Source organism: Sinocyclocheilus grahami, unplaced genomic scaffold (assembly GCF_001515645.1).
Source record: "Sinocyclocheilus grahami isolate Dianchi unplaced genomic scaffold, SAMN03320097.WGS_v1.1 scaffold542.1, whole genome shotgun sequence".
NCBI lineage: Eukaryota > Metazoa > Chordata > Actinopteri > Cypriniformes > Cyprinidae > Sinocyclocheilus > Sinocyclocheilus grahami.
Genome location: NW_015505721.1, coordinates 617,500 through 634,180, shown reverse-complemented (window position 1 = coordinate 634,180; position 16,681 = coordinate 617,500). Strand labels below are relative to the sequence as shown.

At 37.2% G+C, this 16,681-nt stretch overlaps 1 protein-coding gene across 1 annotated transcript in view; it reads left to right on the top strand.

Annotated features, from left to right (window-relative positions):
- The first annotated feature begins 4,295 nt into the window (after positions 1-4,295).
- Positions 4,296-16,681, top strand: part of LOC107555651 (extracellular serine/threonine protein kinase FAM20C-like) — a 70,131-nt gene continuing 57,745 nt past the window's right edge. The window contains exons 1-3 of the mRNA XM_016238515.1: positions 4,296-5,347; positions 6,565-6,592; positions 9,493-9,571. Coding sequence (XP_016094001.1) covers positions 4,790-5,347; positions 6,565-6,592; positions 9,493-9,571 — 665 coding nt within the window. The 5' untranslated portion in view covers positions 4,296-4,789. The remainder of the gene's footprint in view (positions 5,348-6,564; positions 6,593-9,492; positions 9,572-16,681) is intronic.

Sequence of the window (16,681 nt, the reverse complement as noted above, 5' to 3'; positions counted from 1 at the left end):
AATTTGCATGACCAACTTGAACATGAGCAAAATTTGTGTGGGCAACTTTTTCGCCCTCACGTGAAACTGCAGATCGCATGGATTCCTACTGAAATGACTGGCGGAATTTTGCAGCACAACTGTATGTAATGTGTAATCTGTAATGTGACTACCTTTACACTGAAGAAGGGATACTAGCCATATCTAGAGAAGAGAACATTGTAAACGCATAGAAGGCAGCTTTTTTGACAGTTCTGCCGGTAAAGCAAAATTAGCAACCATATATTATTTCATGAGCAACAATCTAAAACATGCTAGCAATATGCTAAAAGCACCCAGAACATTCTAGCAATACTAACATACCGACATGCTAGAAACTACTCTGACAAGCTAAGCAACCACATCACTACAGCATTCTGACAACCACCCACAGCACTCCAGCATAGTGGCGTTGACTTGTTTGCTTAGGCAAGCACTACTCACATTTTCTAGTTATCTCTTCAGAAAACCTGTTTTATTTCCCTTGCAGGATTTTAAGTCATAGAAATTACTATTGCTCCCATAAAACTGGTATATGAATCTAAATGAATGATGCTGTACCTCTTTTATTACTGCTTTATGTCGTGAATGTAGTGACGGATGACTTTACATTGCTCTTTTGAGCATCTCAGGGGCCAGGTTCTACTATCCAAACCCAGAATATAAAAGATATCTGTGATCTTATATCAAATAGAAATAGTCAATTCTGCCAACAAGCTCATCCAACTGGCTCATCAACATTCGGGGTTTACAAAAAACGTTCATGTTCCTTGTCGCAGGCTTCAAGGAAATGCGTGTGTTTGCGATTTTCACAGACCTGTTTGAGAGGTAATGAAATATTGTTGCAACAGCTAGGATGATTACAATGCTTTATTTAGGCCCCCCTAAATAGACAGCCCCTCAACGCTGTATTATAGCCTGCATTGAAAAATCCATCTCGCGCTGCCATGAATAATTTTGACAAAAAGGAATGTTAATCAATTTGAGGCAGAGTTGTGAAATGCTGACACTTTGTTTGCCTTCAAACTGTTGCGAGACACTGGAATTAATTTCATCATTTTTTTTCTGGCTCAGTCACAAAGAGGGTAGCACATTTGTGCTTTTAAGCAGCGCTTATCATATTGTTTCACTTCAGGACCCAGGTTTTACTTTGGAAAAGTACTAAAATTGTTTTTAAAAATTATAAAAATAGTCTTTAAATGAAACATTGAAATGTATTAATACTGAAAGTAGTGAGTTTTAATTAACGTGTGTTTTTATGTAAAAGATATGGGAAGCATTTCATTAAAAAAATGGATGTAAAGGCAATAAAAATGAAAATTTGCTGAAATTTGCTGAAAATGTACTCACCCTCAGGCCATCCAAGATGTATTTGAGTTTGTTTCTTCATCAGAAATGCTTTATATCAGTTATATCAGTTTCTCACCAGTGGATCCTCTGCAGTGAATTTAAACAGCTGATAAAAAACATCATAAAAATCCACAAGTGATCCACACCACTTCAGTACATCAATTAACATCTTGTAAATGAAAAAGCTGCTTCTTTTAACCATTTAAATGTTAATTTAGTATTTTAAGTTTAAACTGGTCCCTTCTGGCCAATACTAGCACAAGTCCCTGCTGTCCTCTTACATCAAAATCCACTGACATATTTGTTTAGAGCTGTTTTTAACTGCTTTCGCTTGTAAACTTGATCTGTGCATATTTCTCACATGATTCAGATGAGACCATTTTCACTTAAGCAATATAATGGATTATGGACTCGTATTTTAGCCAGATGTAATGGTCTGAAGTAAAAAATAAAAAAAATAAAAAGTTTTTGTGATGCTTTTATCAGCGTTTTTTTACTCTCATTCTGACGGCACCCATTCACTGCAGAGGATCCATTGGTGAGCAAGTGACGTAATGCTAAATTTCCAAATCTGTACAGATGAAGAAACAAACTTCAAAAACGAAATCTTGGATGGCCTGTGGGTAAACATGTGAGTAAATTAAAAAATTTTGGAAGAAGAACTTTTCCTTTAAAAATTATTAAATTTTCTAGCCTAATGATTTTATGATTAATTGCATTTTATTATGTGCAATAAGCATTGTTTTTGTTGTTGTTGTTTTCCTTTTGTCTAAACAGAACAGACCTGTGGTGCAATTTTGGGTTGTGACTTACCAACTGAAAACGTCACAACATGGACAGTATCGCGAGCCGATCTACATGGTATACATATTTAATATGCAGGTTGTGATGAGGAGATGATGTCAAAAGATGAGAGGGACAAAAGGTGCTCTCCTTTTGTTACACTCCCTTTGGCCAGCTATTAATGAAGCACTCTACTGTGATTCATAATAAACACAATGGCCTGTTCTTACAAGCGCTCAGATTTCTCGGATCATGTCAGATGAGCATAACAGCGAAGGATAGAAGCAGAAAGGATAACATCTTTACTGCTCCAGATCCTTTGTTATATCTTGAAAAGGAGCTGAAATTGGCTTACATTAAGGAGGACAGTGCAAAATATGGAAACGTTCATTAAAGTCATTTAGCAGTTGAACAAAGGGGTCCTGGCCTACATATAACCCTGATTTATTTCACCCTCATGCTGTATTCATAAATGTGTTCTATATATAGACAATTTAGGAGTTTTATCCTCCAAGATGAGCTCAGACTACACGGGTATGACAATGTCAACCGAGAATACATTTTGTAATACTTACAATATTACAATATGGTGTGGTAATACCACACCATATGTAATCTGCAAGTCTTTTCATATTTTTCCACTGAGAATTGTATGAGGATATAACTACCATTTATTATATACTACAAGTATTCTGCACACAAGAGTGGACAGAACACTTCATGTCTTGGTAGATTTTCTGAAACCATATTCATATCTCTCCTACACCATATTCATATCTCTCCTACAAAATATGTACTTTTTAAGAGTTTAAATGTGACCTTCACATAACATAAAAGTTCAGTTTATCTGTTAGTTTTAATAAAGTAGTTGAAGAAACACCCACACGTGTTTTTCTGCAAAACTATTTTGGCTGTTTTTCCAGCAAATACTTCAACAGCAGATCTAGGAAATATTAGGGATAATTTTAGCACCAGCTGCTTAGATCCTGCAGCACAGATAAGGGAAGAGGGAGCAAATAGAGGCAACACATATGGCAGGACTTATAACACTGACATATAACACTGAATTCTATAGAACACTAGCAGCAGCATGATTCAAACAAAAAAAAAAATCCATAATGAGATAAAGCAGGATTTTAAATCATGTTTTCAAACACTTCCTGGAGCTCAAAAGGTGATGTTCAAGAACAATCACCTATTGTTACTGGCATAATTGCATAGATTTCCCCCAATTATTTTTTTCTAAATTTTACATTTAAATCAGATTTATTAAAAAATAGAACATTCTCTCACATCACCCCCAGGGCTCTGTGTTAAACTGTATTTAATTTTGAGACATCATTATTCATCTGCTTGTTTTGTGTCAGTAATAATCCTTATTAAGACAAAGCAAAGAAGATAAATGCTTTCTCGTCAAAATACATGCCCCAGACATAAGCCATGGCAGACTGCCATATCAAATTCATAACTCTTCAAGTAGTGCAGTGTAGTGTTATGATGGTGATAAAATCCTACCATTGTTCTGATGAAAATACTGACAGTTGCCTAGTTTCAATCCTCCACTTTTGAGGCTAATCTTTCAAAATCTCTTTGGTGACTATCAGTTTGGTAAATTATATTCAAATTGTCTATAAAGTACGTTAAACTGATCTTTCCCAACCAGAAGTCTCAGCGTTTATGGATAGCTCTTGCATATCGCAATACGGTATTTGACTTTAAAAACTTAAATGCTGAGCTTGAACAGATCAATCCCATAACACCAGACACTGAAACCTTTCATGAATAACATTAACAAACATTATTCAATCACTTACCCTTGTGCCGTTCCAAACCTGCATGAATTTATTTCCTCGGTGAGAAAAAAAATCAATGACATGAGTTTTATTTTGACTTATTTCTTTAACAAATACACATTCAAAACACCAAGAGCCTTTGGCTCATATATTTACCTTAATAGTAATATAGTATGCTCTGATCTATTAAGCATTATTTAGCTTTCCATTAATGGAAGTTAGAATAACGTTACCACCAGTAATGTCAGTCTAATGCGCATCCGCGCCCTCTGTCCTCACAAATAGGAACTACACTGACATTCCAAGCCGAATATCTTTGAGTCGCTCTTCCTTGAGTCTCATGGACTCAGCCAATCTGAATGCTGTGACGAGGAGAGGCAGGATCCCAATATTTAACACACAGGGCACTGATAAATCTACACCTGTCACTGCCTGCTCCTCATGAAGAACTAATGCACTTTATCTCCCTCCTCACATACTGAAGATATCCACACATGGGACTCCCGATTCGACATCAGTGCGGCTCTTGAGAAGTCAGAGGCGATTTCCTCGTGTTTTGTCATTATTTACCGGGACATTTTACAGATGCGCATTATCATGAACCTGTAAGGATGCGACAGGACATCTGAACCTCGCCTAAAATCAAAATCGCGCTCCTCGCAACTATGCCGAAAAGAAATCGTTCTTGATACATCTGGGAACCGCAGGATGCAGAAGAAGATTTTCGCACCTATTTGAACATGGATCTCCCATCATTACGCGGATTACAGTAGGACACCACATGCGCCCCTGAATCTCTTTATTATAGCCTGTATCATATTGTGGCAAGTGCTTTAGGTGTAAAGATGATCCTATTTCGTAAATTTCGCGTGTTGATTTTAATGGTGTTTCTCGTCGCCTGCACCATGCACATCATGATAGACCTGTTACCCAAGCTGGAGAAGCGCGCGGCGGGATCGAGCTCCAGCGCTGGAGGTGGAGGCGGCTGCTCCTGCGCTCACACACCGGGCGAGGAGCCTCGATCCTGGGCCAAACAGCGCGCCAGAGCCGGCGCCGCCGAACCGGGCTGGCCTAATAAACACTCTTTGAGACTACTGCAGGATTTCAGCAATGAACCAAACTCCAACCTCACTTCGCACTCGCGGGAGAAGGTGACAGAGAGAGCCGAGTCTGAAAAGAAAGTGAGACAGCTGCAGCTGGGCTCGGAGAAGAGGGTTTTGATGAGAGATACGGTGAGCGGACAGAAGCAGAGAGCTGTCCATAGTTTCTCCAGACTGAAGGCGCTCTATGAGCATCCCCTCTATAAGACCGACCTGCCTCATCTCTCTGAAGATGACACCTTGTTCAACCTCAACAATGATATCAGATTCTACCCCAAAGCTGCCGGACAACAAGAATGGCAAGTGCTTCTTTAAACCTGGCCAGCAAACCGCTCACCCACACGACGCCATACACGCTGTCTGCCATCTGCCCTGTACAGTGAAAACTGGGATTCATCCATGAAGAGAACACCTCTCCAAAGTGCCAGACGCCATTGAATGTGAGTACTTGCCCACTCAAGTCGGTTAAGACGACCAACTGCAGTCAGGACGAGACCCCGATGAGGACGACGACCATTCAGATGAGCTTCCCTGAGACGGTTTCTGACAGTTTGTGCAGAAATTCTTTGGTTATGCAAACCGATTGTTGCAGCAGCTGTCCGGGTGGCTGGTCTCAGACGATCTTGGAGGAGGAGATGCTGGATGAGGAGGTCCTGGGCTGGTGTGGTTACACGTGGTCTGCGGTTGTGAGGCCGGATGGATGTACTGCCAAATTCTCTGAAACGCCTTTGGAGATGGCTTATGGTAGAGAAATGAACATTCAATTCACGGGCAACAGCTCTGGTGGACATTCCTGCAGTCAGCATGCCAATTGCACGCTCCCTCAAAACTTGCGACATCTGTGGCATTGTGCTGTGTGATAAAACTGCACATTTTAGAGTGGCCTTTTATTGTGGCCAGCCTAAGGCATCGCACTGCGCCATCTAGAGTTTCATGCCAGAACTCTGTATATTTTCAACTTTTCATTTCGTAATTATGACTTTTAAAATCATTTCTACATTTATTTCATAATTATGACTTTTAAAGTCATAATTTCGACTTAGCAAGTCATCATTTCATTTTTATGAATATGTCATAATTTCGACTTTTCAACACATAAATTTTTTTCTTATGTGGCAGAAATTGGCTTCTAAACGTACTAAAATAATATAATGCTAATATAATATTTAATATAATATAATATTTAGTCTGAGGTTGACATTTCTAAAGGATAAGCAGCATTTTTCCCTCTTCATTTGCTGAAAAAGGAAACATTTGACTTCAGTTTGAAGAGTTTCAGACCGTATTTTTGTCCCTTATTCGTGGACAGTGCCATTTGGAAGTATTTTATTTAGAAGCTTGTGAGGTGTACAGAATGATCCGCATAGACATGTTTATGTGTGCATGCACTCAGGCACTTGAGATGGCTAGTGAACATCAGGACCTATTTCTGTAGGCAGAATGATGGCAGAAGCGGCACACGCACACATCCTTTTATTCCCAAGAGAGAGTATGATTGACAACTACTCTTCCTCCATTAGTCTCTGAAAGTCCACCCTAAGATCTTACGTGACTTATTTTTTCCAGCCCTGTGCAGTGTGAGACGTCTGTATTGTGATGCTCTTATGAAACAGTCTCTGATTTAAGAAACTATAACTACATACATCAAATTCCCTTTGCTTTGTCTGGTAGCTAACATCTAAATGAAAAGGATTTATTTGAATGAAAAATATTATTTAATGAACCTGAGAGCAAATAAAGTCATTTTAAGGGTTACTGAAAATAGATTATTAATAGTGAAGTAATTTCTGCACCACTAGTGTCACCAACTTTGCGGGGAAAAGAGAAGTACACTTTAGCTTTTAAAGAGAGTACTTGTTATGGAAATAATTTAGTTTAAAAGAACAGGTGTGAGATGAATGTAATGTTTTCAGACACTTAATTGCATGTTAATGAAAATGTATTATAGTTTAAATTTATATTAAAATCAGTTAGCTGAACAGTTTTTTCGACCCACTCACTGTATATGTAATTTCATAATTACTTATGTTGTCTTTGAAATATGGTTAAAGTGTACTGCCGTATTACAATATAGCCTATATTTGTAATTAAACTATTTTTAATGATAAAGTTGTAATTTAGTACATTCAAATATATTAACTTTTCAGAAAGTTACAAATGGCTTAATTTTCTGCATATTTAACAGGGATAGGAGAAGATATTTAACATAAAAAAATCACTCTTCACCCCCTATGGTCTTGGTTCACTTTTTACAGAGTGGTTCACTGCAGCCTCTGGAACAAATAGCACTTTCCTGGAGGTAATTTCAGTCATATTAGGATTAATTAAGGTTATAAATTTAGCACTCAGTGAATAACGCTGTTGTGATTGCTGTGCTTTCAAAAATTACTCTAAAATAGTGTTTTGCTGGAAACATTTTGCAAAAATAGGACAGATTTAATCAAATAAATAGAGCAGTTCTCCAGGGATTGAAGCAAATCAAAAGATGTGTGGTTTAACAATACTTATTTGTGTATGTGTAGACCCAGATCCACCAGATAATAACACTAAGAGCTACGGCATTATGGCTTGGTTCCAACTGACGTGTCTATGCTCAACTAATGAGTTCAATAAGACTTTACTGCTGCAGAATTGCACAGGTGCCCTCTGGGGAAATATGATACAGAATTTTTGGATTACTCAACGTAAAGCCGTATCAGCCAACTTTGCTGTCCAATCTCATTAATCAGCCTGACAAAATAGTTTTCTGCTGATCTAAGGTCAGTATCCTGACTTTTCTCATAGTTTTAAGACTTCCAGAACTAGAGTGTCTGGATCTGGCATTTAAAAAGATATTGCGAGACATGCACTGACACAGCCCCTGCTGAGAAAGCCGTGAGAAACATCACTTCACTGTAGACAGTATGGTGTAATTTTGGGGGATTATTCGCTTTGTAGTAAATATGATTTGTTGTGACTAACTTAAGCTGCCAAAGGCCTATACACACACAAACTGCTTGTGCACACTGGCAAGGGACTTCATTTGAGATGAAATGCCCATATGGTTGATTGGTTCATTCTTATGAAAGTCTTTTTACCTTTCTTTGAAGGGATATCAGGGGCTGTTTAATATCTGCAGTTCTTAGGTCACCGTAAGGACGTTTTCCATGCTTACGAAGATGTGGTACTACTCACACAGTCCTAAGGAAACAATCACAATTTATTTTTCTCCCAAACAAAATGCATATTTTAGCATATATTTTAAGCAGAAATGTAATCTTTATAAAATATAATGTAGTGTATTACACACACACACACACACACATATATATATATATATATATATATACAGTATATATATATATACTGTATATTAGTGCTGTCAAACAATTAATCGCATCCAAAATAGTTTTTGTTTACATAATATATGTGTATGTACTGTGTATATTTATTATGTATATATAAATACATACACATACCGTATATATTTTGAAAATCTGTACATGTGTTTACATGTATATATATTTATATTTAATATTTGATATATAAACATAAAAAAAATTCTGAAATATATACATGCATGTGTGTGTATTTATATATACGGAGCATAGGACACACACAGGAAGACGTACAAAAACAACTGAAAGGACTAGGGATTTTAAACACTGGGTGATTGGGAAAACACAGGTGCAAGGAATGACTAATTAAAGGGAACACGGCACACCTGGGGAGGGAAAACACAACATAATGAGTCCAGGGGCGTGACAACATGTCTATATTTATATTCATATAATTTATATTATAAGTAAATATATTTAATATATAAACAAAATATTTTTCTGAAATATATACATGCATGTGTGTGTATTTATATATACATAATAAATATGCACAGCACACACATATATTATGTAAACAAAATGTTTTATTTTGGATGTGATTAATTGCGATTAATCGTTTGACAGCACTAATATATATATATCATTATATATTAGATATAACATATCATTTCTTTTCTTTTTTTTACTATTTACTATAACTATAATAACCCTGGTGTGAATTACAAAAAAAACAAGAGTCATGTCATTGACCCTTCATTTGAAGTACCATGAGGCCGTCATATTGTAGTAACTCACAAATTTGCGCCATAACTCGTTACTGATGTTTCAACCATTTAACTCTTCCACTCTCATAAACAGCAGATGGTTGCTTAGCTAGTCGTGGGAATCTACATATATTCATGAGATTTTCTGACAGTCTGATGAAATACACTAAGAAATCATCACTACTGTTTACAAGACTGCAAAACATCACTGCTAATACATGCTTGTGTGAGTTAGAGCGAAAGCTTTTTAGCATGAACGCTGGAAGAGAAGATTGTGTTAGTGTGTGTGGGTGTGTGGGTGCATATTGTCTTGTTTTTAGAAAGCTGGTCGGCTGGTGTTACAGTAATTATGTTTCCTTCACAGCTATGAAGTCAGGTGGCACTCAGCTGAAGCTCATCATGTCATTCCAGAACTATGGACAAGCACTGTTCAAACCTATGAAGTAAGTGATATTGCAATCTTTCAATTTAATGAATGCACGCCCAGTGGAGAACCAGTTTTTTTCAGAATGTACCCTGCATACTTTCATTCTAAGTGTATTTAAGAGGCGTGGACTAAGTCTTTTGTGTTTCAACAAAAACATGTTGTTCTGCTTTTGGATGTTGTCCAAGATGATGATATATGTAGATGTAGTCTTTCTACAGCTGTAAAGAATGTATGAGTAAAGAGAAAAGCTGTAAAGAGAAGTATGTTAAAATAGAATGAGGTTTACAAATGACACAATCAGTTTAAACTCACATCATTTTTCTAACTCTTAGGCCTTAAAGGGATAGATTCCAAAAATGAAAATTCTGTCATCATTTATTCACCCTCATTTCGTTCTAAACCTATATGTGTTTCTTTCATTTGTGGAGTAAAATAAGAAGAATATATTTTGAAGAATGCTGGTAACCAAACTGATTTGAGTCATGTTCACTTCCATGGTATGGACAGATATACTATTGAAGTCATTTTGAACCTAAATGTTTGGTTGCCAACATCCTTCAAAATATATTTTTGGTTACCAACATTCTTCAAAATATATTTTTGGTTCCCAACATTCTTCAAAATATATTTTTGTTGCCAACATTCTTCAAAAAGTTATTTTGTTTACCAACACTCTTCAATATGTTTTGTTACCAACATTCTTCAAAATATCTTTTTGTTACAAACATTCTTCAAAATATATTTTTGGTTACCAACATTCTTCGAAATACACTTTTTGTTGCCAACATTCTTTAAAACATACTTTTTTGTTACTATCATTCTTCAATATATATATATATATATATATTTTTTTTTTTTTGTTACCACTATTATTCAAAATATCTTTTTGGTTACCAGCATTCTATAAAATATATATTTTTGTTACCAACATTCATCAAAATATACTTTTGGTTACCAAAATTCCTAAAAATATACTTTTGGTCACCAACATTCTTCAATATATCTTTGCTGGTTTCCGACATTATTCAAAATATCTTTTTGGTTACCAACATTCTATAAAATATTGTTTTGGTTACCAGCATTCTTCAAAATATCTTCTTTTGTGTTCTACAGGGAAATAAAATAGCAATATATAAAATGCATACAGGTTTGGAATCACATGAGGGTGGCTAAATAATTTTCACTCAGTGATTTTGTAAAATGTTGGGGTGGACTGTCCATTTAAGCCCGCTTATTAGGATATTTAACAAAGCAAAGATAAATTGAATAAGCAGTTATTTACCTAAAAATCCCCATTTAAAAAAATTATTCTTTAAGCCCCTAAAAACTGCACCTGAGTTTAATGCTTATTAGAGTAACAAGCATTCATATGATCTTTCCTGGTGGGTAATGATCAGTCTGGTTTTAATTAACATCACCAGGCGTACGCATTAATTAAAAACTGCAAGACACTATCCCACGCTCTCGGGGATATTTGCCAGCAGAAGCTGTAACAGCCACACATAAAACAGGGTGGATCGACGGAGTGTGTCTGCCATATTCCCTCTGTTGAAACAACACTGCCAGGGCTACCTGACTCATTTGTGATCAAATAATTGCTAGGGGATGCTTGATTGCTTCCACCCAGAGGAAAACCTTTTTTGTCGTTGTTTTCTTTGATTATGCTTTGTCATTGCCATCTGTGATTTCTTAGTCTTTCTTGGTGGGTACAGACACAAACAGTTGGTGGCTAAAAACACACACAGTTATTGCACAACAGTAGCATCAGGAGATGTGCAATTCACACACCAGACAAGGTGGCGTATGCATGTTTGGATTAGCACTCCCTGCTGAAAATAATGACTGGCTTAGGCCAAGATGAATTACTTCTATTTTGATGTAGGGGTGTACAATACAGTATTGTTTAGAAATCTTAGGCAAGTCAGATGTTTTCTTTTTTTTTCAAGATGGTTATTTTTATCTTTTGCTTTAGTGTACCAGTAGGAAATTGTGATTTCCAAACAGTCCTTTTGCCATTAAAGGCATAGTTCACCCAAAAATGAAAATTTGCTGAAAATGTACTCACATCCTCAGACCATCCGAGATCTAGATGAGTTTGTTTCTTCATCACAGCAGATTTGGAGTAATTCAGCTTTAATTTAATTTAGCTTTTATTTTAGTTTTCAAAGAGATGGAACAAATGAGAAACACTAAATCCGTAATAGCTGTGGCAATATTTCCAGGATGCTTGGAGAAATATACCTGTAAATATACCTTATAGGTGCTTTATGTAATTTTTTGACTGTACTAACATATAAAAACACTATAATACATTTGCAGATATTTAGGTAACATGCTAAGTTCACATACTTGTTTCTCCGAAAAACAATGCTACAGCCAGTTATTCAGCTTTGAAAATCAGCATTCCGTGTCAGGATGTCTGTTTTTGTTTTGGTCGGTGGGATTCCACCCAATTACAGTTTACCCAATAATATGTCGACAGTCTGGGTTGCCAGTTTGCAGAAGCATACTGCAGCCATGGAAGCGAGCAAACGAACTGGGTCAAAGATTGCAAATTCTACCTGATTTAAAAAGCTTTGGCGTCCATATTAAAAGCTGTATGACCAGAGGCATGTTCAAATCAACTCATCAGTTTTCAGTGTAAAGTTCGTCGCCTTTAATTGTCAGTTGCGCTCGATCGTGTTGCATGTCCTCAATCTGACAACCCGTGTGAGCATTGAGTCTGAGGAGGAGGGGGAGAAACTATGTTTTTAATTTGGATCGCAGTAACCATTTAAAATACTAGCCGTCATTATTGCATACTGCACTTTTAAAATTGTGTGCAAGTGTACCAAGGACAAAAGCTGTTTTGGATGCTCATGACAAATGTTGATTTAATTTAGTTAATACAAGTAGTTAAAAGAAATAAATTGTTACAATCTACTTTTGACATGATTTTTTTTTTTTATTATTTCACACAGGACTAAAACTTTTCACATTACTGTATCGAATTTGACATTAAGGTCATGACTAGATCTGAGAAGGTGATCGCTGTCTCTTTATGATTCAGGAGGAAATCTTGGTTTGGATTTATATGATGCACATTTGCTAGGGTAACTTATGTTATCGACACAAAAAACAAACACTGCGTATTGCATGTTTTCTGTTGAAATCCCAGCTTTCATCTAGTTCTCAAGAAAGATCATGAAAGGAGACAATATTTTAGTGGAGTGTTTAACAATGCAATGTAATAAAAGCAATAATTAAACAATAATTTAGACAGAGACAACAACTGACAGATTAGACTGGCAAACACAGAGTTCTCTTTAGCTGCATTTCACAGTTGTGAGCAATTATACTTTGGAAGTGTTAATTAACTTCTGGCATTCATGTAACCCTTGGCATTCATTTCTCAGTTTATGCTTTGAACGATCACTGCTAAAAAGCAAATACCAAGTACTAAGCTTGAAGAATCATCTGTTCATCATATCATTGACATGAATGGCCTTCCATATGGTCCCACTCAAACCACTGAACATCCAGAGCACACGGCCACCCTCACCGCAGCAAGCAGGTGCTTTTTCATCCCAAATAAAGCTGCAGGTTTCCCCCTTTTCCCAGGCTCTACATCTATCTCCCGCTCCGAGAAGGCTATAGATTTCTCCAGCTCTAAAAGCTGGAAGTATTTCCCAGACTCCCCATTGACGGCATGGGCCACCCTTTCCCTCACCTGCCCCTCTTTGCAGCCATACTAAGCATCAAAGCTTCTTTTGATGTGCAGCTGCTTTGAGCAGGATGCTAATCTATCTGCAGGCGCATGGAGGGCTAACAGCTCTGGTTCCAGCCGTCTTAGAAAGCCGTGTGTGTATGTGAGAGGAGTTTATTGAACTTGAGTTATCTGACTGGGATCTAGGTGCAAATCCAGCAATAAATCATTGTGCAACCTTTCACTCTACCTTCTCCATGTTCATTCAGAAACCAGCCGGTGGGACTTGTGCCATGGAAAAGCACTCATCCCATCAAAATGAGGAAGGAGTAGCTGTATTTTACAGGAAAGCCATGCTCACTGAATGGTTTAATTATTCCACACCACAGCAATGAATGCTACTGATCGCCATGGAATGAGAAAGGAGAGAGAGATAAGATTAGAAAAAGACAGAGAGACAGAAAAAAGCCCTTGTGAAATCAGGAGGAAATCTTGGTTTGGATTTATATGATGCACATTTGCTAGGGTAACTTATGTTATCGACACAAAAAACAAACACTGCGTATTAAACAGAAAAAAGCCCTTGTGAAAAAGAAATGCACTTTTAAAAGGAGAATCTGTTACAGAAATAATATACTTAAAAAAAAAAATACTCTTCAGTGTGAACTGAATGTAATGTTTTCAGACATCCTGAAAAAAAGGATTATAGTTTACATTTATATTATATGAAAACATTTTTATATCATGCATTTAATTATATTTGTAAATATAAATTTGTAATAAAGAGGCAGTTTACTACATTTAAAATATATTAATTTAACATTTGCCAATTAACACTACAGTTACATTTATAATCAAGTACTTCACATGTGTTTTGTATGTTAGTCAACACAGCAAAATAAGTTTACTTCTTAAAAGCATGGCAAAAGAATAATAAAACAATGATTTTACACACTGTACTCAAACTGTTAATTTGCCATTACAACAAAATGTTCTTTAAAAGTCTACTCCAGTGTGTTAAGAAACAGCATACTGTTACAGGGCTGACGAGACGTGAGACGTGCGGATCCATGTGCAAACTTTGTGGAGAAGACAGAGACGTGGTCAAAACAGGCATGGGTCAGATAGAGGCAGACAGGTATATGGTGGGCAAAACACAAGAATAGTCCTAGGGCTAGCGCAGGTCGACGATCGGCAGACAGAATCAAAAAGGGCAAGACAAAAGGGGTGAATCCAGGGAACCAGGCGAAGATCAGAAACCGAGAAGGCTAAGGCTAAGGCTAAGGCTAAGGCAAATGACAAGGGCTAAGGCTAAGGAAAATGACAAGGGCTAAGGCTAAGGGCTAAGGCTAAGGCTACAAACGGGGGCTCTGTAGAGTCGCTATCTCTAGGGGAGTGATAAATGCGGAACAATACTCGGCAGAGGGAAGGGATAAGAGTGAGTGTTATATAGTGAGGGAGTGATATGAAACAGCTGGGTGCAATCAGTGTAAACAGGTGTGTGCAATTCGTGCTGAGTGCAATCAGTAATGCATGATGGGAAATGTAGTCCGGGGTGCTATGCAACAGTTTGTGTGGTGCGAGAGAGTCAATGAAAAGGAAAGTTCATGGACCGGATTCGTGACACATACACTCTTTAAATAGAGTTAAGTGGCTTTTTATTTCATTAATATTATAATATCTGCAAGTAAGTACGTTTTTAAAAATGTATATTTAAGATTAAAAAAGTGCACGTTCAATACAAATAAGTTCACTTCTTTTCACAAGAGAAGGAAGGAGACAAGTTATTGTTGGGGTAGATTTACAAACTTGACAATCAAGATTCCTTCCAGTGATCTGTCAAATTACAACAATGAGAGACTGTGATTCAGATGCTGAGATTGTTTGCACAACATGATTTATCCAGGATATGTCCCTGAAACAATATATTTTGTTATTCATATAACAACATTCTTGTCAACTAGTGCTAGCATTAGCGCTAACCCTAACAATGACACTTGGTTAACATAATTGGTTCATGGAAAAGTTCCTCCAGGCATTTCTTCAACAACTTTAAAAGAGGTTCACTGTCTGTCATTAATTTTCAGGGTATGTTCATTGTCAATTCATCTCACAGAACCGCATTTTCTTGTGCCACCCCTAGCAGTTAGCCAAACAACAAATATTAAAGAAACAATATGTAAGATATTTTTATTAAAATATCCAAAAACCACTAGAACAGTGTTATATATTTTGCTGACTTGTGTACTTACATTATCCCAAATGTTCCGAAGAATGTTTAAATCCAGAGAAATAAGCGGACCGTGTCCATAGTGTCATTGTGTCGCCTGCCAATGACGTCATAACTCCTCGATTTCCGGTTTTGTTTTGTAGAAAACATGGGAACACCAAAGACGCTTTAATATGTTGTGTGTTTTAATAGACCGGTGACGACCGCAGAGAGTAGCATTGTAACAGAACTTTCAAATGTATCTAGTTTGATAAAACAGTGCTGCTTTTTTTCCCACATACACACGACCGGAAGGAGCGGAAGCGGCCGACTGTGGCATAATAAAAGCTCCGCTGCTTTCGAGCCATGTGTCACGCTCGTTCAGCAGCCTCGTTTCGCTTCGATGGCTTTCAGCCTCACCCTGCTTCATTCTACTACGTTAACGAATCATTAGCTCATCCATGAACATGATTTCTGCCTGTGTCCCGTCGGATTGCATCAGCTGTGGGGATGAAGACGACAACTGCCATGGTTCCACACTCTGTCACGGCGTCATCAAACTACGCCTTTGTCTATTTGTTTATTTTGAATACGCAACCTCTAGCGGCGAAAATTACATATTGTGCCTTTAAAACTTATATCTAAAAACCGTATTTGCCATATACCTTTTATATCTTTTTACCATTGTGAAAAAGGCCCAGCAGAGGTTGTACTTCCTTCATCAACTGAAAAAGTTCAACCTGTCCACCCTGCCACAGGCGCATATGACACAGTTTTACTCAGCTATTATTGAGTCGGTTCTGTGCTCTTCTATAACTGTCTGGTTTGGGTCAGCCAGCAAATCAGAAACAAGAAGACTGCAATGGACTGTTAGGACAGCAGAAAGGATCATTGGTGTGCACCTGCCCAGTCTTCAGGACTTGTACAACTCCAGAGTGAAGAAACAGGCAGGTAACATCATCAAAGACCCTTCTCACCCCGGACACAACCTGTTTGCGCTCCTCCCTTCAGGCAGATGCTACAGATCTCTGTGCACTAGAACATCTAGGCATAAAAACAGTTTTTTCCCCCATGCCATCTCCAGCTTAAACAGCTAACACATGAATCATTATCTGTGTTCTGTAATTCATTTCCATAATTCATTCTACATCCTTAATGAATGCCTCTTTCTCAAGTATTATGTAAATACATATGCATATCTCTTTATTTATACAGTTCTATATAGAGTAAAT